Consider the following 25,268-nt stretch of genomic DNA (forward strand, 5'->3'; position numbering starts at 1 on the left):
AGGCTATCAAATGGGAATACAGATATCTCCTGCTTCCTTCTAGGGCCTAGTGAGACTCTGATAACTAACACGGTCAGGGGGTTATTCCACAGCAAAGCACACTGCTGAGTGTCTCATGTGATCCTTACAATAACATGAACTAGAGACATTTGTCCATTTTACAGCTGGGGAAACTGAGGCTAGGTGTGGTTGAGCAACCTGCCCAAGGTCTTATTCCAACCCAGGTCTGCAGGACCCCCAGGCTATTCCTTAAATATTAACTATTAACTCCTTAACTCTTAACTCTCGTATTTGGTTGTATCTTTAATATGAGGGCTATGAAGAAGCTTTTTATGAAGGGCTACAAATATGAGGCTCAAAATATTTAAGAAGAAAAAATTCTAAATTTGGTTTTTCCTCTCAGGATCAGCCCTGGGCATGCTTCCCACATCCTCAGTGAGGCCTCCATGCCTCCCCAGGCATGCTTTGCACTCAGCATGCGTAACACCAGACTCCCCCAACACGGCTCCCTTTCCCACACCCATAAAACCAAGAACAATAACAACAACAAGAAAGCTCCTTCCAGAGTATTAATTATGGAGCTGAGTGTGGTTGCTCACATTTGTAATCTCAGTGCTTTTGGAGGCTGAGGCAGGAGGATCCCTTTTGAGGCCAGGAGTTTCAGACAAGCCTGGGCACAATCCTGTAGAGATAGTGAGACCCCCATGTCTACAAAAAATAAAATAAAAATAGCCAAGCATGGTGGTTCATGCCTGTAGTCCTAGCAACTCAGGAGGCTGAGGCAGGAGGATCGATTGAGCCCAGGAATTTGAGGCTGCAGTGAGCTCTGATTATACCACTGTACTGTAGCCTGGGCGACCGAGTGATACCCTGACTCTTAAGAAAAAAGAAAGTTTTAAGTGTGTATGCTTATCTCTGTGCTTGAATTACAGTACTTTTTTAGATCTTTTTTTTCAAAAGTAGGACAGAAGATTAAAATGGAAATTAAAATAGATACCACAGTTATTATTCTTTAACCATCTCATAAATATTATATTGAGAGTGGCACTGTTCCATTCCTTAGGTGCCTGCTAAACTGTCATATGGAAGGAGATGGGGGCAGTGGAGAAAGAAACAATTAGATACAAGGAATACAGAAATAGATGGGTGACAGGTTTTTATATTTCTGCTTTTTATCTTTCCCTGTGTCAGAGAAGATGCTGTCAGGGGCTCCTGTGATATTTGCTGAAGTTCACTCTGACAGCGGGCCACGCAGCGAGGAAGCTGATCTTCACAGCTAGTGTGAGCATTTAAAGAGGTGTCTGCTACCTCTTAGACAATTGACTCGATGGTACATTTACATTTTTATTGTAAGTTCTGTATATGTCACTATAGTGGCCTGCATATTTATCCCCCGAAATTCATGTCCACCTAGAACCTCAGAATGTGAGCTTATTTGGAAATAGATCTTTCCAGATGTAATTAAAGTAAAGGATATCAAGATGAGATCGCCCTGGATTTAGGGTGGACCCTAAATCCCACGACAGGTGTCCTTATAAGAGGAGAGCCAAGGGAAATGTGAGAGAGAGTGTACTAGTCTGTTTTCACGCTGCTGATAAAGACGTACCCGAGATTGGGCAGTTGACAAAAGAAAGAGGCTTACTGGACTAGTTGGGGAGGCCTCACAGTCACTGTGGAACGTGAAGGGCACGTCTAACATGGCAGCAGACAAGAGAAGAGAGCTTGTGCAGGGAAATTCCCCTTTATAAAACCATCAGATCTCATGAGACCCACTCACTATCACAAGAACACCGTGGGGAAGACCCGCCCCCATGATTCAACCGCCCCCCACCAGGTTCCTTCCACAATACATGGGAATTGTGGGAGTTGTAATTCAAGAGGAGATTTGGGTGGGGACACAACCAAGCCCTATCAGACAGAAACACTGGGAAGAAGGCCGAGTGAAGAAAGAGGCAGAAAGTGGAGTTATGCTGCCACAAGATGGGAGCCACCAGGAGCTGGAAGAGGGAGCACAGCCCTGCCCAGCCTTGATTTCTGACTCTAGCCTCCAGAACTGTGAGAGAGTAAATATCTGTTGTTTTAGGCCACCAAGTTTATGGCCATTCCTTGCAGCAGCCCTGCATAGTGAATGCAGTTACTTCTCATTGACTTTCTCAGAAATGTTTCATTATGCTACCCTAATTATTAAATAGTTATTAAAATGGAGAAGCAACCATTTTAGAGAGACAGACCTGCTTTCTGGAAAACCAAAAAAAAGTTGAATCCTGCATCCCTCACCTCCTCGTGCTGTAGCTTTTAGCTCTTGAGTTTCTCCCGCTATAAAAAGGGGATAAACCATCTATTTGTTAGGCAGAATAATGGCAAATATATCCACACTTAGATCTCTAGGACCCACGAACACGTTACTTTACGTGGAACAGGGGACTCTGCCTCTGGGACCGAGGTTAAGGACCTTGAGATGGAAGATTATCTTCGAATATCCAGGCAGGCCCAGCTAATCGCATGAGTCCTTAAAGCAGAGACTCTTTCTTGGTTGAGGTCAGAGGGAGATGTGGCTATAGGATAATGACAAGAGACATGTGATGTTCCTGGCTTTGATGATGGAGGAAGAGACCATGCATGAAACAAGGAACGGAAGCAGCTTCTAGAAGTTGGAAGAGGCAAGGAATCGGATTCTCCTTGAGTCTATGGAAGGCACGCAGCTCTGCTGACACCTTGATGTTGGCCTAGGGTTGGGTCTCTGACCTACCGAAATGTATCCTAATTTGTGTTGTTCAAAAGCACTGAGTTTATTATAATTTGTTACAGCAGCAATGGAAAACCAATACAATCTGGTAGGATTTTGTGATGAGTAAGTGAGGTATTGTATTAATCAGGGTTCTCTAGAGGGACAGGACTGATAGGATAAACGTATATATGAAAGGGAGTTTATTAAGGAGTATTGACTCACACGATCACAAGGTAAAGTCCCACAACAGGCCATCTGCAAGCTGAGGAGCCAGGAAGCTGGTCCAAGTCCCCAAACCTCAAAAGTAGGGAAGCCAAAAGTGCAGCCTTCAGTCTGAGAGCCCCTGGCAAACCACCGGCATACATCCAAGAGTCCAAAAGCTGAAGAACTTGGAGTTCGATGTTTGAGGGCAGGAAGCATCTAGCACAGGAGAAGGATGGAGGCTGGAAGACTCAGCAGGTCTAGTCCTTCCATGTTCCTCTTCCTGCTTTTATCCTAGCCATGCTGGCAGCTAATTAGATGGTGCCCACCCAGATTGAGGGTGGGTCTGCCTTTCCCAGTCCACTGACTCAAATGTGAATCTCCTCTGGCAACACCCTCGCAGACACACCCAGGAACAATCCTTTGCATTCTTCAATCCATCAAGTTGACACTCACTATTAACCATCACAGATATTAAATACTGAGCACTTATCTCAGTGCCTCCAAACACATATCAGATATTTAGTTAGCTCACTTTCCTCTTCCCTATACATTTTATTATTTTTTTTTCTTTTTGAGGCAGGGTCTCACTCTCCCCCAAGGGTGGAGTGTAGTGGCACAATCATAGCTCACTGCTGCCTTGAACTCCTGGGCTCAAGCAATACTCCCTCAGCCTCTCTAGTAGCTAGAACTACAGGCACAGGCCGCCACCCCAAGCTAATTTTAACAATTATTTATAGTGATGGGATCTTGCTGCGTCGCCCAGGCTGGTCTTAAACTCCTGGTCTCAGGTGATCCTCCCACCTCAGCTGCCCAAAGTTCTGGGAGTACAGGTGTAAGCCACTGTGGCCGGCCCTTATATATTTTTCTTAGCTTAAATATATCGACAGTGAGGAGAGGATCCCAAGGTTGACTGATTTACTCATAACATATTTTGAGTACCCAATAGGTGCTAAGTATTGAAGTTATGATACTGGAGTAAAACAGCATCACTGCTCTCATGACGTTTTAGTTGGGGAGGGAGAGGGAGACATCACATAGCATATAATTTCAAACAGTAACAAGTGCTGCGACATGAGGGATAGGTTTCTCTTCACACCAGTTACATTAGCACTTGGGCAGCTCCATGAAGCCAAGGATGGCTTTGCAGAGGACATAGCCCCTAGGGCTGGCAGTTCCAGCTGAGGAACAGTGTGGCGAAGGCTCCATAGCTGGCGGGAAAGCGGGCTTTGGAGGAGCCAAAGGGGCCAGTGTGACTGGAGTGCAGAAGCAGGGAAAGCATTGTGGGGGGAGGGCAGGGCCAGACAAGACAGGGGCTTGGGGGCGACTTACGTGTTTTGACTCTTTTCAAGAACAATTGGAAATTGTCAGTGATTATCGAGCAAGGGGTTGAGCTGATCAGGTTTATATTTTGAAAAGGAGGGATCATTCTTGCATCAGGGAGGGTGGAGGAACAAGGTAGCATGACCAGGTTTCTAAGCTTAGATGCCTGGGAGAATGAGGTGTCATCAGGATGGACAGGCGTGTCTGGAGGAAGAGCTGATGTTAAAGGAGAAGATTATTCTAGTTGAGATGCATCAGGATTTCCCAGGCTACTTGCAGCAGTAGTCGTGGTGGATACACGCTGATTTTTTTCTTTTTCTTTTTCTTGTTTTTGAGACAGGGGCTGGCTCTATCACCCAGGCTGAAATACAGTGACACAATCATAAGCTCTCTGTAGCCTCCAACTCCTCGGCTCAGGTTATCCTTCAGCCTCAGCCTCCTGAGTAGCTAGGACTACAGGCACATGCGTGGCTAGTTTTTAAATTTTTTGTAGAGACAGAGTTTCACTGTGTTGCCCAGGCTGGTCTTGAACTCTTGGGTTCGAGTGATCCTCCTGTCTCAGCCTCCCAGAGTGCTGGAATTACAGGTGTGAGCCACTGCACCCAGCCAGGCTGATCTTATACATGTGATTTAGAGTTCACAACACTTTTTCTCATCGAGTTATGTCTTTTCACAACACTCCTGTGAAACAGACAATACATTACCATTTCTTTTGTACAGATGAAGAAACAAATGTTCGAAGAGATTAAGTGATTAACCCCAAAATTACAGTTAGAATGCCCTCATTTTTGTATGTCTACTTTAATCTCCACTCTCATTGTAACTTTGATGTATTTAAAACAGAATGCATCACTGCCCCCAGGCCTTCTCCTTTAGAAGGGAACTCTGGTTTCTGGTGAGAAACCAAGACTGGAGCTTTAGGACGCATCCCACGTGTTTCCAAAATGCAATTCAGATTTGCACAGTAAGGATTAAAGATTTCCAAATTTCTGCTATAATTTATTTTAACTCTAATATCTAAAAGCATATTGTCATGTCTTCAAAATTGCATTGTATACACAAGGCCCAACATCTGTTATAAAAAAATCTTCAAGCAGTTTTTATTGAAGTTAGTGACCATAATCCTTATCTGAGTAACTCTGGGGGGATTTAAAGAACAATCAGTCTTCCAGGATTATCAACAATATCCAAGGGAAATCAGCTATAAATTTATTAAAGTAAAGCTGTCTTGTTAGATTTGTAGTAAATTTCCAATGAAAGATCATCACTAGAGTCCAGGTGCTGTGACTCACGCCTGTAATCTCTGCACTTTGGGAGGCCGAGGCAGATGGATCACTTGAAGCCAGGAGTTCAACACCAGTTCAACATGGCAAAACCCTGTCTCTACAAAAAACACAAAAATTAGTCAGGCATGGTGGCGTGCACCTATAGTCCCAGCTGCTTGGGAGGCTGAGATGGGAGATCACTTTAGCTGGGCAGGCGGAAGTTGCAGTGAGCTATGATCACGCCACTCTACTCCAGCCTGGGTGACAGAGCAAAACCCTGTCTTAAAAAAAAAAAAAAAAAAAGATCGTCACTAGAAACTGTGCCCCATTTTCCAATAAAATACTCCAGACCTGAATCAGAATGCACTTCTTACCAGTCTGATCTAAAATCTCCCGAGGGCTGTGGAGAATGGGTGAAAATTAAATTCAACCCAAATATTGATGTGTATTCAGCATTGTAGACTCTCTTGTGGAGGAGTCAGTTTCTTTTAGGAGGTAGTGCTTCTGGTTAACAGGGACCCTTTTTATTTGTACTGATCTATCAGTTGCTGCCTGAAGAAGTCCAAATAATGGAAAAATATCGGGGTTGGGCTTGGGCATGAGAGTATTCAGTCTTATGCACGTCAGGGTACACTGGATTTCTGCATTTGTATCAGTAGTGTTTTTTCAACTCTGCTGTGATTATCTCATGGAAGGAAGGATTGAAGCAAACATGTAGTCAGAGTCCCCTTTGAGCTTATGTAGAACTTGGGGTAAATCCTACAGTTACTTCTTCATTATCCTTCCTCTTTACTCACTAGTATTTTGAATAGGATGAAATCAGGTTAATAGGATGCCGAGGCCAGCCTCGAGGGAAGAAAGCAATACGTGGTAAGAGGATAGCTGGGAACCCGGATGCTATTTGGTGAAACAGACAGATTTGCCTTAGTGCTGGTCATTGGGATGATAGTGGTTAGATATAGGTAGCCCCGTACACATTTGGAGAGATATACATTCGCGATGTTACTTCATCCTCACAACTGTAGGTGTGAAACAGGTATTTTTATTCCTGTTCCGAGTGGGGAGATCAGGGCAATGGTTTGATTCCCAGGTGGAGCTGGGTCTTCCACCTTATTCAGGTCCTTCTTGTTATCTGCCCCAGGGAAGGTAGTCTCGTCTGCATCTTAATGATCACACTGCTGGGATTAGAGTTTTTGGGCTTTTCCCCTCCACTAGCAGTGATACTTTAGACCAGATATTCTTGGCTTTAAATTAAACAGAAAAGCTTTTTCCTTAGGAAAACATGGAGAAGGGGAAAGAGGAGGGAGTCGGGTTTGGACAAACAGACAGGATTAAATCTACCTTCCTGGACACCTTGAGCCAGTCTCATTCACCTGGGTGGTGTTTTTGCAGAGCTCACAGCTCTAGCACGCTGCTCCTGTCTCCGTGTGCCTTGGATTTTTAGAGCAGCTTCTCTGCCCTGCACTGCGAGAGGGTTGCGTCTGTACTGCTGGGTTTGTTACCTATGCTGACTGTGCAAATCTCATAACCCTCTAGAACCTCTGTTTTTGCATCTGTCAAAACGGGGAATTAAAACCAGGTGTGGTGGCTCATGCCTGCAATCCCAGCACTTTCGGAGGCCAAGGTGGGTAGATTACTTGTGCCCAGGATTTCGAGACCAGCCCTGGCAACATAGCAAGACACTGTCCCTACAGAAATAAAAATAAAAAAATAGCAGGACATGGTGGTGCACACCTGTAGTCCCAGCTACTCCAGTGGCCAAGGAGAGAGGATCGCTTGATCCTGGGAGGTTGAGGCGTCAGTGAGCTGTGGTCACACCATTGCACTCTAGGCTTGGCGACAGAGAGAGACTCTGTCTCAAACAAGCAAAAACTGGGAATTTAAAAAGACTTGCCTTGTTTATGTCATGGGTTTTTGGTGAAAAAAAAGTTGACATAGTAAAAAATGACATGAGATAATATGTTTGGAAATTCTTTGAAAACTGCAAATCCCAGTCCAAATCTAAGGGGTTATTTTAACTAGGAACACTAGAGATTGCCCCTCCCCTGTGTGACCGCCTCCTACCCAGGGGCTGCACACTTCAGTGCCCAGCGCTGTTGGGCTGCATCTCTGAGCAAATATGCATCAAGGTTTAATCTGTGTAATGACAGGCATTACGGCGCCACGAGGGGGGCACGAGACGAGGTTTTCATCTTTCAAGAGTCTTAGGCCCTGAAAAGAGCAGCAGTGAGTGCTCTGTAGGGCAGGATTGAATCCCATTCCAGGAGGCCAGTGGCCTGTTCACTGGTTTGTGGAAGGCAGGGCTGGAGGGCGTGGCAGAGAAACGCAGAGAGGCCTGGGGGAAAGGACTCTGCAGTCCTGGCCGGTGAAATGTCCTGGGTAAGAAAGTGCAAAGCCTCGTGTGTCCGGGAGGGAGGATGCAGGGGAACAGTCTGATGGGGGTAAAGGGCTTTGACTGGGATGCAGAAAGGTAAGTCTGAGAAGATGCTAACAGGACACCTTATGGAAGAAGAGTCAGGCTTGTTCCATGTATTAGTTTTCATCATGACTTACCCTAGTACCCATGTATTGTCTCCCAGCTCCTCAGGTGGGAAATCTGACATAGCAGGACTGGGTTCTCTGATTAGGGTCTTATGAGGCTGAAATCAAGATGTCAGCCATGATGGGCTCTTATCTGGAGGCCCTGGAGAAGAATCTGCTTCCAGGTGTATTCACGTCGTTGGCCGAATGAACCAGCGGAAGGCCCTGATTCGTTACTGGGCATCAACCAGGGGCCAATCTTTGTACCTGGAGCCGCCTGCATTCCTTATGCTTTCCAGGTGGTCCCTCAAGCAATGGCAGATTGAGTCCTTCTCCTGCTTAAAAGCTCTCTCTGACTTCCTCTTCTGCTGTCTGTCTCTGACTCCAGCTGGAGAAAGTTCTCTGCTTTTGAAGAGCACCTGTGATTAGAATGGGCCCACAGTTAATCCTGGATAATCTCATTTTAAGGTCCATAGCTAGTAATTAATGTCTGAGGAATAACAGATTTACAAGTTCCAGATTAGGGCGTGGGTATCTTTTAAAGCCATGACACCTACCACACCCCTGTAGGCTGTCGGGTCAGTAGTACAGGCCTGCCACCCCTTATCCAATACATCTGGACCCAGACGTGCTTTAGATTTCAGCTTTTTTCCAGATTTTATAAAAGAAATACTGAGCAGGTAGTATGTAATATATAATGCCTCCCAGCAAGGTCTGGGGCAATACTCTGTAAACAAATGCTGTAAATACTGTAAATAGCCTCATGTTCAAGTTAGGATCCTCCCTGATATGAGTTACATATTTTCAGAGCTTTTTGGATTTTAGAATTGTTGATAAGGGAGGGTGGGCCTCCAGTCCATTTTTGAGCTATGGTAATATAATGAGAGCAAGTGGTCAAAAGAACTGGATTTTCATTTTGACTTTGTCTCTGCAGGACTTTTGTTTTCGTAATCTATAAAATGAGAGACTTTTAAATTGTTTAGTGACCATAGAGCCCAGGTGCAGGTACTTCCAGTGCTGCCCCTGGGAGAGACATCACTAATCAATCGCAGCACTCTCTCCTGATGAGCCAGGACAGGACCTCACATCCTTGTCAACAGGGCTGCAGGCAGCCAAATGGAGCCCTAGGAGTTAACGGCACAGATGGACTCTGTTTGCTGAGGTGATTTCTCAGAAGTTTCAGTCTAGCTCTAAACATGCAGATCTTAAAGCAACAGTCGATGCCTGTACAACAGGAAGAATGTTTTTTCCTGTCACTACTGGCTGTTAAGGAGGGTTGCCATACTGTTTCAATGAATAAGCCACACCACAAGGTCTAGACTTTTGTATTTGAGCAGCAGTTAGGCAGGGGTGTGATAGGCAAAGCCGGTGGTATGTGGCAAGGTCAACTCAATTTTATTTCTGTAAATAAGGCACAAACGATGTATTCTTTGGACAAGTGGCATTCCTCTCCTGAGCTGGTTTTCACTGCAGCCCTCCCCTCCAAGACTCAAAACATATCTTTTGGTCCGCCTGGGTAACAGCTAATCTTCTCACGTACAAAAATGTAGAGAGCTGTACCTTCCTGCCATGCAACAGTTTCTATAGTTTTAACCAGAACACCAAACCACCCAATCTGTAGGTTTGCGTTTGGATATGATTTTATACCAACGTAACCCAAGTTATATCTTCATTAGTAAATGGCTTCATTCAAGGAGATCCCTTACAGAACAAGGGAAGACTTGCCCCAGTTCTAAGAGTGAAGAGTTTCTGCTTCACCCTGAGAGCCATGACAAGCAAATCTTGAGAATCTGAGAATTGTTTGGTGGCTGCTACAGGCTTTGGAAACCTTAAGGTCCAGGCTCAGAGTATCTTTCTACACGTGCATGACAGTCTTTACAAAAGATTTTCTAAGGATACATTTTTGTTGGTTTAAAATTTTTATTATACCAAAAAAATATCCAAAAGTAAGACGGCCTGAATAAGTACCAGATACCTGGAAACCATAGCACCAACACAGTAGAAGATCTCTAGTTAGGGAATGGAAGTTTCAGTCCTTACAGGCAGCTCTGAGACTTGGGGCAGTATCCTGTAAGGCAGGAGCCTCTATCCCTGGGGTACCACTGGTCTGTGATCTGTTAGGAACCGGGCCACATGGCAGGAGGTGAGCAGCAGGCAAGCAAGCCAGCATTACTCCCTGGGCCCTGCCTCCTGTTAGATCATCAGCAGCATTAGATTCTCATAGGAGCACAAACCCTATTGTGAACTGTGCGTGTGAGGGATCTAGGCTGTGTGCTTCTTATGAGAATGTAATGCCTGATGATCTGTCACTGCCTCCATTACCCTCGGATGGGACTTTATAGTTCAAAGAAAGCAAGCCACCGATTCTGCATTATGAATTATGATGAGTTTGTAATAATAATAGAAATAAAGTACACAATAAATGTAATGCACTTGAATCATCCCAAAGCCATCCCTCTGGCGCCCCCTATCTGTGGAAAAATTGTCTTCCACAAAATCGGTCCCCGATGCCAAAAAGCGGGGGACTGGGGATCAGTTTCTTCTGTAGATGTTAAATTTAGCAACACTGACCCTTTACAAAGGAAGCTGATAAAATGTATAAATAGGAGAAAGCAGCTTGCCCAGTATTGTCTGATGGAAGCAGCAACAATTGCCTCCTGAAGTCCTTGAATTACAGGATGCCGTTCTCTCACCCCCAACCCACATCCTCTGGCAAGTATGTAGAGCAATAAAAGATGTTCTTATCAGGAGCCCAGGCTTGGTCCTTCCCATTCTTCAGATGAAGAGTTGGAGGCCAAAGAAGGCTGTCTGGCTGCGTTTTCCAAGCTGAGGAGGCTGAAGTAACATCTAGATTAGAACTGAGTATATGGTTTTTATTCTGCAAAGCTGTTGCCTTCTGCAAAATCGCTGGCTTGTCCTTATTTTTCGGCAGTGGTGATGCAGCTGAGGAACCTCTGAAGTGATGCTCTGCTTAATACCGAGTCAGTGTTGTGGTTCTCCATGGATCACAGTGAACACGCAGGGTTACTGGGTGCCTACACTGAACTGGAGGTGCTGGGGAATAGCTGGGTTTCTCTGTCCTTCTGCCACGTTTTGAGACATGCAGGTTCAGAGCAGATGCCATTCCCAGTTAACGATGAATGTCATGGGGAGTTAATGGGACTCAGAGAAAAAGACAGTGGCGTGCTGTGTGAACAGACTCACCCGACCTAGGGGAGTTTGGGTATGAACTGCGAGTCCCCTGCAGTTGAAGAGACCCTTAGGGGACCCTCTGTGTGGACAGCCATCTGAATGCAGTGATGTCCCCCGCCCCCAGTCAGAGTCATTCCGCGCCTGGTTGGGAGAATGGCAGATTCTGCCAACTCAAAGATAAGCTCCTCTGTGTTTCTCCGCTTGTATGTAATTTGTAGGCTTGGAACTCATTAATCAGTACCAACTGTCCTTGCCCCTGAAGAGGACCTTGAATGAAACTATATCTGCTCACTTTTAGATTTTATCTCCAGAGAATTCTTCATTATTTTTACAGAAATGGCCTTCAGAGTGGGCCACAGTGCAAAACAGGAGCTAAAAAAAATTACAACCAAACATCTGGGATTCAAAGCATTACACACACAAAAGAAGAAGACCTTGTAGCTGGCAGATTAAAGAGCCTTGAGCAAAAGTCTTCCTTGTGATATATTCTTTAACCAGGTGGAGTTACAAATGAGGCCTCTTACCTCTCCACCTCCACCACACAGGCACACACATGCCACACATTGCATGCATACATGCGCACACAACACACATATGCATGCTTTCCACACTGCCCCAAGGCTCTGATACCTGTTTTTAAGTCTGTCATTTTTCTATAACAACTAATGATCACAAAAACATGCCACTAAAACGTCCATTTTAGTTGTAAACTTGACACTAAAACTATGGTGGTTTTTAGTTGTTTGTGTGTGTGTTTTTTTAGAAACAGGATCTTGCTGTGTCACTCAGGCTCGAGTACAGTGGTGCAATAATGACTCACTACAGCCTCAAACTCCTGGGCTCAGGTGATCCTCCTGCCTCAGCCTCCCAAGAAGCTGGGACTACAGATGCATGCTCCCAAGCCCAGCTAATTTTTTATTCGTTATAGAGACAGTGGTCTCACCATGTTGCCCAGGCTGGTCTTGAACTTCTGGCCTCAAGTGATCCTCTTGCCCCTGCCTCCCAAAGTGCTGAGATTACAGTTCACTTCTATTTTTAAGTGTTATTGTAACTCATAGTGTTATGTTTCCATGAGTAGAGAACAGTTAAGTAGCTACCTGTAAAATGATTTTAAGATATAATATGAAGCTTCCACTTAGATTTTCCTTCTTCTATACCTTTCTTTCAAACTAAAATTAAGAGTGCTGTCCACTCTGAAATGATCAGTTCTCTAAAACTGGACTTCAGTGGTTTGCCTTGATAAAGGAGAGATTCGGAAGAGAGTTACTGAGATCCGAACAAGTCTTCAAAAGAATAGAAAAGAATATGCTGAATTATTTCTGGGATTCTCATTCATCTCAAAGTGCTATTGCATAGCAACAAAAGTTCTGGGTTTTCTGTCACTTGTGCCTCAGGTTAAGGGGGAAAAGCAGTATTAGCAGCATAACGCTTTCATGTGATTTAAGCGGAGGTGAGTACTGAGCTTGGTGAGTAGGCTGGGTCGCGAAGTGTGCACCCCACCCCAGAGTAGATACCTCGTGCCTGGGGTTAGTGGAACCAGCGTGGCATTGCCTGATTCCTGGCTGCAGACAGCCATGTCACCAGTCTCTGGGAGGCAAGGGGGTTCACACCTTAGATCAAGGACCACCATGGTAAGTAGAGAACATGTGCTTCCGAAACACAAGCTAGAATTTTGAGGCTTAAATTGGATATAGAGACGAAAGAGGAATAATCCTATTCCAAGCTAGGAGTCATTTGCCTTGACGTATATTCCATTCTAGTACACATGAAGGAAGCATTTCAATGTAATTTTTATGAGAGATAAAGCATTTTACATGCCAGGTAAAAACAGATAATGAATTAATTGTGCATATCTTATTAATTCAAGAGTGGAGCCCTAATCAGAGGGCTACACAATTCCCCAAGTAGTTTCTGCATAACTGTAATAGAATTTCATGGTAGGTAATTTGTAGAATAAAATCTTATATAAGATAGAATCACGAAATACTAGCACCTTAAAATTCACTTAAGCTGTTGTGCTTCTTAAAAGCAAACAAATAATCAAAATTTCTAAAATGAAAAGCTTAATATAAATTAGAAAAGAGAAAAACAGATTTCTAGTCATAAGTGTTTACTCAACTTAATTTTGTTACCAACTTCATAGTGTATAACTTCATTGCAGGAGATATTTGCATTGATTCACTTATTGAACTCATTAAAAGTAGTATGCTAGAATCCTGAGTCGGGAGACGTGTTGACCACTTCAAGGTCAGTCGTTCAATCTCTCTGAGGCTAAGTTTCCCAATCTATAAAATAGACGTTAAAGTAGCTACATGTCATTGGGTTAATGTGAGAATCAAATGAAATAATACACATAAAAGTGTTTTGTAAAGGATGTATGATATGAATATCGTTTTCTATTATTGTTATTATTATTTCTTGAGACAGAGTCTCACTCTCTACCTCCAACATTCAAGTGATTCTCCTGCCTCAGACTCCTGAGTAGTTGGCATTACAGGTGCCTATCGCCACGCCCGGCTAACTTTTGTATTTTTAGTAGAGACGGGGCTTCACCATGTTGGCCAGGCTCGTCTCGAACTCATGACCTCAAGCGATCTGCCCACCTTGGCCTCCCAAAGTGTTGGGATTACAGGCGTGAGACACTGCCCCCGTCTATTATTTTTCTATTATTATTTGTAGTTAAGTTCTATGTTCCATTTCGTCAGGACTTCCTGTATCAATCATTTTTTAAATCATGTTTTTAAGACTCTTTGAATATTTTCTAAACAATCGTTTATTATTTTATGTTTACACTTTATATTTCACAATTCCTTTATTTCTCTTGCTTGTCTTTTACTTCTTCATGGATCCTGTTTCAGTCATCTCCCTGGGTGAGAATGTAAGAGTGGCCTTTGAAACTCTCTCACCTGTGAACGCTTTGCCCTAGCAACCTACACCAGCTCTGCATCACTGCATTTTCCAAAGATGTTACTGCCCAGTTCTGTTGTTTGTGCGTTGCTTAATGGTGTTTTAGGGGATGGTGCAATAGGAGTGAGCATGTTGTTCATCTAATATGACTGACGTTCTGTGCTCTAACATGCTCAAAATAAACTTGGACACCAAAGACAATGTTTTTAGTTGTTGTTGTTCTTTATTGTTTCGTTTTGGTTTTGAGACAGAGTCTTACTCTGTCTCCCAGGCTGGAATGCAGTGGCGAGATCGTGGCTCACTGCAATCCTGACCTCCCCAGGCTCGGGTGATTCTCCCACCTCAGCCTCCCGAGTAGCTGGAACTGCAGGCACACACCACCACGCCCAGGTAACTTTTGTATTTTCTGTAAAAACAGGGTTTCACCGTGTTGCCCAGGCTGGTCTCAAACTCCTGGGTGCAAACGATCTTCCTGACTTGGCCTCCCCAAGTGCTGGGATTATAGGTCTGAGCCACTGCAGCAGCTGACAATGTTTAGTGAAAGATGTGCCATAAAATCTCACATCATGTTAGAGTCTGCTGTACTTTCAAGTCGGGGCATTCAGTAGTCTCTGCATGGATTTTGCTTGGAACAATATTAGAAAAATAAGGAAAAGATTTGCTCGGGTCTCCATTGTCCTCATTCATGTGTCAGTAAAATCACTCTACATGGAGTTTGTACCATATTTTTAGCAATAAAATTTATTGTCCCGCTTTTCATCTTGTTAGTCTCCTTGGCCTTAGGAAAATCTCTCCTCTCTCTATTATTATGCTTTTTAACTTTATTGAAGCAGAGTTCCATTATTTTGCCTCTCCCGTTATTTTAGAAGCAAAAAGCTAAATCCCTGTATGCTCGGAAACTTAATATTATAGTCATCATTGGGAAATTGCCTTTTTGTTTAAAATGGCTGAAAAGAGGTTGATCTGATTATTTCAATGACCTGGTTGGCAAAATGGGTGAGTTATAGACCATTGATTCTCAGAGTATTTGAATTCAGTCTCTCTTGATTAATAGTGAAACTAGATCTTGGCCAGGCGCTGTGGTTCACACCTGTAATCCCAGCACTTTGGGAGGCCGAGGCGGGCGGATCACAAGGTCAGGAGATCGTGACCGTCCTGGCTGACACAGTGAAACCCCATCTCTACTAAAAATACAAAAAATTAGCCAGGTGAGGTGGCGGGTACCTGTAGTCCCAGCTACTCAGGAGGCTGAGCCAGGAGAAGGGCATGAACCCAGGAGGGAGAGCTTGCAGTGAGCCAAGATAGCGCCAGTGCACTCCAGCCTGGGTGACAGAGCAAGATTCTGTCTCAAAAAAAAAAAAAAAATAGTGAAACTAGATTGAGTATCTTTTAATGATTTAGAATGTATTTCATGAATTTGTTGTGTGTGCATTCATTCACCAAATAAGTATGAAGCCTACTGGCTGGGTGCAGTGGCTCATACCTGTAATCCTAGCACTCTGGGAGGCCAAGGTGGGTGGCTCACTTGAGGCCAGGAGTTTGAAACCAGTCTTGCCAACATGGTGAAATACCATGTCTACCCAAAATACAAAAATTAGCTGGGTGTGGTGACAGGCGCCTATAATCCCAGCTACTGGGGAGACTGAGGCGGGAGAAATCGCTTGAACCCGGGAGGCAGAGATTACAGTGAGCAGAGATCACGCCACTGCACTCCAGCCTGGGTGGCAGAGCGAGACTCTGTCTGAAAAACAAAAACAAATATTTAGGAAGCCTACTAAGTGCCAGTCACTGTTTTGTTTGCTGCAGATGGTGGTGAATTTGCTGGCATGGTCTTTGCCCTCATCGAGGTTATTATTCTGTCATTCTATTCAGGAATACCATGGTTTAAGAGGTATAAGAGAACAGGATGAGTCAATACTTAGTAGTTTCTTTTAAAAAATAAACTCTTGGCTGGGCATGGTGGCTGACGTCTGTAATCCCAGCACTTTGGGAGGCCGAGGCGGGCGGATCACCAGATCAGGAGATAGGGACCATCCTGGCTAACACGGTGAAATCCTGTCTCTACTAAAATTACAAAAAAAATTAGCCAGGCGCCTGTAGTCCCGGCTACTCAGGAGGCTGAGGCAGGAGAATGGCGTGAACCCGGGAGGTGGAGCTTGCACTGAGCTCATATCGTGCCACTGCACTCCAGCCTGGGTGACAGAGCAAGCTCTGTAAAAGAAACAAAAACAAAAACAAACAAACAAAAAAAACAACTCTTGATTTTATGTTGTTAATTCCTCATTTTCATCTTTACCGTAAAAATTGAGTCCTGACAATGTTCTGTTTGTTGGAGCTTTCTGGTTTATTGGGAATGAAAGACACTTGGCATTTATTTGATTGTACAAACCTACTTTTATTATTATTATTATTATCATTATTATTATTATTTTGAGATGGAGTCTTGCTCTGTCACCCAGGCTGGAGTACAGTGGCGAGATCTTGGCTCACTGCAACCTCTGCCTCCCGGGTTCGAGCGATTCGTCTGCCTCAGCCTCCTGTGTAGCTGGGATTACAGGCACCCACCATCATGCCTGGCTAATTTTTGTATTTTTGTAAAGTGGGGTTTCACCATGTTTGCCAGGCTGGTCTTGAACTCCTGACCTCAGGTGATTTGCCCACCTCAGCTTTCCAAAGTGCTGGGATTACAGGCCTGAGCCACCGCGTTTGGCCTATAACCCTACTTATAAACAAAGGGAATATTAAGTTAGAAGCTAGAATCAACTGTTTCTCAAACCAGTTTAAAAAGTGAACATAATTAGAATAATTTTTCTCGTATGACAGATAGACTTTGGAGGAAGCGTATTTTGCAACCATGTAATTAATACTGATGTTGTCAGCAGCATCTTTTCGTAACCCAGTTGCTTATGTAGATTTGAACTGCCATACTTCTAAGTTTAACTGTAGCTATTATTTTTCATACTGTCCTTTGGCCAATCAGATACGCTACACCCCCAGATGTATTTGGGATCTTCACTGATTAGAGAGGGTTATTCTGACTCGATGTCTGTAGGAAGTCCACTAGCTTCTGATGTTATTAGCATTCAGTTTTTCTTTTTTGGAAACTTTTGCATAAATATTCATGGCAGTTTTTATGTTTAAATAGAGCAGATATGAGGCAGATAAGATTGCTTTAACTCTGCTCATAGAGTTCTAGCAGCTGCAAGAATTTCTGTAATGTGGCAGATGGATGATGACCGCAGTGGCTGTTACACGTGAGAGCATACATATGTTCTCTCTGGGAGACCCTGAGGAAGGAGCAAGCTTCAGACATGCAAATGACATGTGTTTGAATCCCTGTCCTCCTACCTATTAACAGGTCGACTTAGGCCAGTTGTGGCGGCTCACACCTATAATCTCAGCACTTTGGGAGGCTGAGGGGGGGGCATCGCTTGAACTCAGGAGTTTGAAATGAGCCTGGGCAACATAGTGAGACCTCATCTCTACTAAAATTTAAAAAAAATTTAGCCAGGTGTGGTAGTGCACGCTTGTAGTCCCAGCTACTTTGGGGGGACTGAGGCGGGAGGATCGCTTGAGTCCAGGAAGTCGAGACCACAGTGAGCCCTGTTCATGCCACCACACTCCAGTCTGGGCAACAGAGCGAGACTCTGTCTCAAGAACAAAAACACAACGACCAATAAAACAGGTCACGTTACCTCTTTGGTAAAGGGATAAGACCTATTTTGACACCTGATATGAAGGTCAAATGATGTATTAGACTTCAAAGTGCTTTATAAGCAAAAATTATACAGGTAGGAGGGTCATTTTCTTCCCTTCTTTGGTATAGAGATAACTAAAGAGTGTATTTCCTGGGTCATAGCAGCATATGGAAGCTTCAGAGAGGGCGTGGTACCCTCTTTGAAAAGCCTCTTCATCCTGCCTCTAGGAGTGCTTCAAAGAGGCAGTGCTGTTGCTGAGGTATTCCCCTCTGATATTGCCATCATAAATCATCACTTTTGAGGCCATTAATCATCTAGCTTTTCTTTTTTTTTCTTTCTTGTTTTTTTTGAGACAGAGTCTCGCTCTGTCACCTAGGCTGGAGTACAGTGTTGTGATCTTGGCTCACTACATCCTCTGCCTCCTGGGTTCAAGCAGTTTTCTTGCCTCAGCCCCCCAAGTAGCTGGGACTACAGGTGCATGTCAGCACGCCCGGCCAATTTTTGTATTTTTAGTAGAGATGGGGTTTCACCATGTTGGCCAGGATAGTCTGGATCTCGTGACCTTGTGATCTGCCTGCCTCAGCGTCCCAGAGTGCTGGGATTACAGGTATGAGCCACCACGCCTGGCCTCTAGCTGTTTTTTTTTTTTTTTTTTTTACATAAGGAAAATACCTTTTGGATCCCACTGTTTTCAGTCTATTGCTTTCTACTTGTGCATTTCATGGGTTTGTAGAACGTGTAAATGTATCTAAATGAGCCTGCTTTCTGCAAGTTTTAAGCTTTTCATGTTATTTTAACATGTTAGAATAATGGCAAAATCTTGGTTCACCATGAAAAGTAGAATTTTTATAAATGTGGTTCTTAGTATGTGTGAATAGCTTTAGAGTTTACAGTATGTTTTAGACACATTGACTAGAAATGTTTAAATAGAAGGATTCATCTCTGGAGTGGTTGTTCAGCTAAATTTTTTTTTTTTTTTTTGACATGGAGTTTCACAGTCACCCAGGCTGGAGTGCAGTGGCACGGTCTCGGCTCACTATACCCTCTGCCTCCCAGGTCCAAGCAATTCTCCTGTCTCAGCCTCCCGAGTAAATGGGATTACAGGCATGTGCCACCACGCACCACCATGCCAGCTAATTTTTGTAGTTTTAGTAGAGACGGGGTTTCACCACGTTGGCCAGGCTGGTCTCGAACTCCTGATCTCAGGTGATCCGCCTGACTTGGCCTCTCAAAGTGCTGGGATTACAGGCATGAGCCATCATGTGTGGGCCTAATGAGTTTTTATGCTAAAATTCTTTTACTCCAGAACAAGCTTGTGAGTTTTGGTAGACTAAAGACAAAACCTAAAATTTCAAAGAAAAGAAAGATCATCAACTCCAACTACCATGAGTGGATGGTGTTGGCGGACACCACAGTCACTTTAGTGCCCAGTGGCATCGCTTCCATGCACACTGTCTGAAGCACGTGTCTGTGCGTCTTATTGTTTTAACATAATTCATAACCGCATCAGATGTGACAAATGCAAAAGCAGTGAGCATGATGAAAGTACTAGTAAGAAAAGGCATACAATGATGATAGGAAAAAATATAAGATAGTTTAAAGAAAGCAAGTAGTAAAAAAACATTGTTCATGTGTACATGAGATGAACTGTTCGGTTGAAGGAATAACTGAGGGATGGAGGGTAACTCATACATTATGTTCAAAGCACTGTACCCATGCAGATGATAGTAACTGGGGGGAGATTGAGGGGAAACTGACAAAATAGACAACACTTTTGAATACGTGGATTAGAAGATAACCATCAGATGCCTATTCGCCTAATGCTAATTCAGGACACAAGTAAGAGTGTGTTTAAAAGCTCAAAGTCTAAGAACAGCAAATGTGCTGCTGACAAAACCTCGGTCCAGAACTCCAGTTTCAGATCTGTCTGACAGGTCCAGATCTGTCTGATTCTGGAACAGCTGCTCTGCATCTGTTCTGTTTTAGATGCAGAGCAGCAAAGTGTCCTTTTATAATATTCAAATGAGAAAACAATGAAAGTATGATAAGTAGCAGTTGTGAAACCTACAGGATTCATTAGTTTGCCAAGTAATAAACACAGCATATTTGAAACATTCTCCGCAATACTTGAGGAAGTATTAAGAAAGAAGGGCTACCTGCCTCCTAATTTTCAAATATAAGAAACTGATCCTTTTTGCAAAACGATGCCCCAAAGATCTTATATCATCAAAGAAAGGGACAGTGGGCCTGTTTTTAAAGCTCTCATTCCTGGTGGTGGAAATGCACTCAGAGACTTTCAAAGTCATCTTGGACTTTTGAGCAGAGATGCTTACATGAAACCTGTAGGAACGGTTCACCCTGTTCCCAAACAGAGGAACTGTTTCCTGTTCTAAGTTTAGATGCAGAGCAGCAAAGCATACTTTTATAATATTAAAATGAGAATATGGTCAGTAGCAATTGTGAAACCTACATTATTCATTAGTTTGCCAAGTAATAAGTATTAGATATCTGTTGACCCGCATCTCATTTTCTTATCACTACAATGTCGACATAGTGGAAAAAGCATAAACTCTGGCACAAACCAACTGTCTGGTCCTGAGCAAGCTCCACAACTCGTCTGAGACTTGGTTTCTTCATCTGAAAATTGCCCAGTATGTTTCCCATCCATCACAGGTGTTGTGTGGAGTGAAAATAACACTAAGACACTAACATAGTGCCCAGTCATAATATGTCTTCGGTATTCAGGAGTGCTCATCAGTGGAATTAGCATTAATCTCACCACCTGTGATTAATTATAAACCCTCAGCAGAGAGCTTGAAACATGCCACCAGCAACTGTTGTGACCAGTTTTATCAGCTGATAGGCTAAACTTTTGAAACAAATAGACCCCAAATGCCATGGCCAAAACTACAACAGAAGTTAATGTATTTGTCTTCTGACAGTCCAGAATAGGTGTTCTAGTTCAGGAGGGCTCTGCTGCACATAGTCATTCAGGGATTCAGGCTTTTGTAGTCTAAGTGTCTGCTATCTTTAGTAGTAGCACTGCTGCTGTCACCATTCCAGCCAAAGGAAGGTGGAAGTGGCCTGGAGGGGTGTGTGAAGGAGGTTTTGAGTGGGCCTGGGGAGAAATGGCCAATGCCTGTTGTCACCCGCTTTACGTTGAGACAAATGCTAGGGCATTTGGGAAATGCAGTACAGTGGAGTGGCCACATGCCACCTGCTGTGAGAAAAGGGGAAGACTGAGAAAGCCACTGGTTTATTGCATGGTGTAGTCATGATCCCTTGTGCTCCTTCTGAATGGTGGCACCAACCTTTTGTTGAAATTTTGCTGACAATTTCCAATCTATGCCAAAATTAAGAACTCAGACACAAGGCATACACTTGGTGGTAATATGGGTTGTGGGTAGGTATATCCTGCTACTCAGGGCATGTGACTACCCATGTTGGGACTTAGCTTAGGCTCTGCACTCCAGCCAGGGACTGATGGGGGCCTGTGTCTTAAGAAGCACCCATTGTGATTTGCTGGCGTACTTGCAGTGCCAGAGGGTTGGCCGGTGGCAGGCAGGAATGACACCAGGGAATCTAGGCAACACATCTGGGAGCCCCACTGGGGAAGTTGCCTCGTGGGAAATCCATCTAGAGCAGCAGAAACATAGATACCGGGTGACAAGGGTGGGAAGAGAGGAGAAGTGTAGCCCAGGCAGGGAAACTGGGTGGGGTCCCAGGCACCAAACTGGTGCTCCAGGTGTGTCTGCAAGACATCATTTAGTTAAATCTGGAGACTAAGGCATTTCTTTGGCCTGCACTAAAACAGGGTATGCAGAGATTAAGCAAGAAGAGAATTTAAATAGGGGGTAATGTTGATGTCTAGAAGTGATCCCAGGGCTCTCCAGGGCCAACCAGATGGGAGCAAAATACACCAAACCACCAGCTCCTGGCTCTTGGGCAACAATTCCTTTTTAAACCCTACTGAGTGGGAATACTGAGGATTCACATGCCCGTTGTTGTAGTCAGGATCAGCCCAGGAACTCAGGTGCCAGTGGGAGTCTGGGGTGGATCCAGCTGTGGGGGTGGGGGCAGCATTAGGGAATGTTGAAACCAGGGAAACATTGACAGATTATCTTATGAAACTGCACTGTAGGTCCAAATGCCATAAATGTGTTTCGTGTTTAATTTTTAGTCACCCTCCAGTTCTTCAAGAAATATTCAACAAATGTTGGCAGATTCAATCAATCGTATGAAGGCGCATGGATTTCACCAGGTAAAAGACTTCCCTTCTGTCCTCCGGGGGCTGCATACCTAGGCATTTCCATTAACGTTTCACAGATTAGTTAATTAGTCTCATGCAGAAATGAAATTAAGCAGCAGAATGGGAAATCTGTCCTAAAAGATGCAAACACAGTTCTTCATCTTTACCCATTTATCTGGAGTTCGGGAAGTGTTGAATGTCATGGAAAGAACAGAGATGCCAAGATGTATCAGCTGAACTCCTCCCAGAAGATCTAACATAGAGGCAGCATCCCAGGCTGCTGCAGACATGGAGGGAAGACTGATTCAGACAGTGATAAATGGAGCATTAAACTTGGCAGAAAGAGTGAATTCAGATCGAGTTACTTCTGTGCTCATTGTTTCTGAACCTGTCCCTTGAAGGTGAGCAGCTGCTGTGTCCTCCACATCCACCACTCCTGGAACCCCTTCTGGCACTCAGCCCTCTCTCACATCCATCCAGATATGACATTGTTCCTCCAGGCCAACCCCTGCTTCCTCCATCGTGTGAGCTTGCTATCATGTCATAAATTGCTCAAAATAAATGAGGCATAGACTGGTACTTGGAAGCTGTAGTAGGATTTGACCTCCAGAGAGTCTGAAACAGCATTGTCAGATGTGAGCCTGTGAAGAGAAGGTTCCTGAGATCGGGCTACAGCGGAGGTCAGCCCAGGGACCTGTTTTCCTGTGGACCATGTCATGAATTCCATGATTCCTCTGCAGGGACATGCATGAACTTGCTTTTTTGAGACTTTAAGAAATCAGGACGAAGTTGTGGAACTGTAGTCCTTGTATGCATACTGCTGATATAATATGTACTTCTTTCTAAAATAGCAGCAATAGGCGATCTAAAGGACATTTTCATTAATCCTGCTTAGATCTCACTATGTCATTTTAAATGGGGACAGCTGAGGAAGACAAAGGATCGTATATTGATCCAAGCAACATTTATGGAGTATCTACTATACACTAAGCACTATTATGGGAGTTGGAGACACATTTTATGAAAAAATTAGATAAAATTCCTGCCCTCAGGGAGCTTATATTCTTCATGGGAGAGAGAGATGATAAACATATCTGTGAGGTCAGGTGATCATAAGCGCTGCAGAGGAAAATAAAGCAGTACCAGGGAACTGAGGAATCCTGGGAGGATGGAATTGGGATGGGACAGGTAGTCAGAGAAGGCCACTCTGGGAAGGCAGTATTGGAGCAGAGACCTGAAGGAAAGAGGGAAGGAGCAATGTGGATGTCTAAGCCATGTGGACGTCTCTTCCAGGCAGAGGGAACAGCAAGTCGAAGACACAGAGGCAGGAACTCACTTGGCATGGTCAGGAAAGGGCTGATCATTTGAGAGAATGAATGAGCCACCTTGCTTCTCTGTAGAACAACGGTGATAAAACAGAGCCATCCTGCTTTGGAGGCGTTGTGAGGCTCTGATGAAGGAATTGGTAGCGAGTCACTCTAAGTGCTTCCATCAACAGGCTGGATAAGAGGCTTTCTGGGCCGGGCGCGGTGGCTCAAGCCTGTAATCCCAGCACTTTGGGAGGCCGAGACGGGCGGATCACGAGGTCAGGAGATCGAGACCATCCTGGCTAACACCGTGAAACCCCGTCTCTACTAAAAATACAAAAAACTAGCCGGGCGAGGTGGCGGGCGCCTGTAGTCCCAGCTACTCGGGAGGCTGAGGCAGGAGAATGGCCTAAACCCGGGAGGCGGAGCTTGCAGTGAGCTGAGATCCGGCCACTGCACTCCAGCCCGGGCTACAGAGCAAGACTCCGTCTCAAAAAAAAAAAAAAAAAAAGAGGCTTTCTGTATGGGCCCCGTGGCTTTCTGTATGGGCCCGGCGTGGCCTCATTTTCTGGTCCTGTTAGCTGAGCACATTTTCATAGCTCACACCACACATCTGGGTCTCCACACCTTCCACCCTGGGTATCTGGATTAGCATCCAGCCTTGGCCCCTCTACCCCTCCACTCCAAGCCATCACCTGGATTTCCCCATGCCTGGCTCAGAGTCCTGAGTCCTGGACCAGCATGCTTCCAGCAAAACACTGCTGAAAAGGAAATGATGGTCTTCTCAATAGAGAAAGTAAAGCATTACAGATTTTGCTAAAAGTCAAATTATTTGAGGGACTCAGGACAAGTTCCTTACGTTTTCTGGCTTTCTTGAATAAATACGGTGGTCAGGGCCATATATAGATGAGTTAACAGCAGATCTCATCTGCTATTACTCTGTGAAACTCATGAATTTTTCTTCTTTTCCACTGTGCCTGTACATAATTACATGCAGATTAAAGGAGTAGATTTATTAAATACAGCACTGTTAGACATTTGAGTAACATCAACCAAGTACTACATCTGTTACTAATATTTTTTCTTAGTGGAATCATGTTCCAAACTTCTTGCTGATCCTCAGCAACAATATCTGTGATGATCATAGCTTGATGTTTTCACTATATGTTTCCTAATCATTTAAAAATAAACACGTATGCATGTGGAAGGATGAACAAAGCTCCACTTTTAAGCTTCTTCTGTTTAAGCTTAGAAATTGCTAGCAGCACATTTATGTATCTTGGGCTTGCAGACAGCTTCAATCAAAGGATGGCAAATCTTAACAGTCCTTTCAAACATCAAAGCTGTCCTTTGGATTTTAAAATGCTGGCAAATGAAAGGAGCTAGCTCTAGGCAGGAAAACAACGTAAGGAAAAAAATAAAAACAGTAAATGCACAGAGGTTTAGTTACATCTGCAGTGAAGCACAATTTATGAATGATGATTACTTAAACTGCGATTTATGACTGCCCACAGCGATCAGAAACATGTTTCACAACATTAACGTTTATATTTTACGTTGTGGTGACATTAGAGCAAGGAAGTCTTTATATTTCTATGGGAAAGCACAAAAGAAAAAAACCTGTCACTCGTGATAGAGAGGTGGGCACAGGCAGCCGTTCCTGGCCGTTTCAGTTTGTTTTATTACTTAGCTAACCAAGGCTTTTATTAGTTCTCCAAGTTGTAAATTCAGTCTTCTTGTGAGCACTCAGAAGCTTGTGTCCAAATAAACAGAGTACTTTTCAGGTCTAAGTGATTTGGTTTGTTCATTTCTCTTTCGTTTAAAATGATTTTCCTTGAATGCTCTTAATGCCGGAAAACAGTACACTTAAAAATGGTT

General features: G+C 44.0%; 1 protein-coding gene across 6 annotated transcripts in view; it reads left to right on the plus strand.

Moving 5' to 3' along the window:
- Positions 1 to 25,268, plus strand: part of SH2D4A (SH2 domain containing 4A) — an 83,634-nt gene that overhangs the window by 22,399 nt on the left and 35,967 nt on the right. For 4 of the 6 annotated variants that reach the window (XM_015144873.3, XM_077943124.1, XM_077943121.1 and 1 more), the window contains one exon: positions 22,015 to 22,095. The exons of the other annotated variants lie outside the window; for them this stretch is intronic. In XM_015144873.3, coding sequence (XP_015000359.3) covers positions 22,015 to 22,095 — 81 coding nt within the window. The remainder of the gene's footprint in view (positions 1 to 22,014; positions 22,096 to 25,268) is intronic. 6 annotated transcript variants of the gene reach the window in all.

This window comes from Macaca mulatta, chromosome 8 (assembly GCF_049350105.2).
Source record: "Macaca mulatta isolate MMU2019108-1 chromosome 8, T2T-MMU8v2.0, whole genome shotgun sequence".
Lineage (NCBI taxonomy): Eukaryota > Metazoa > Chordata > Mammalia > Primates > Cercopithecidae > Macaca > Macaca mulatta.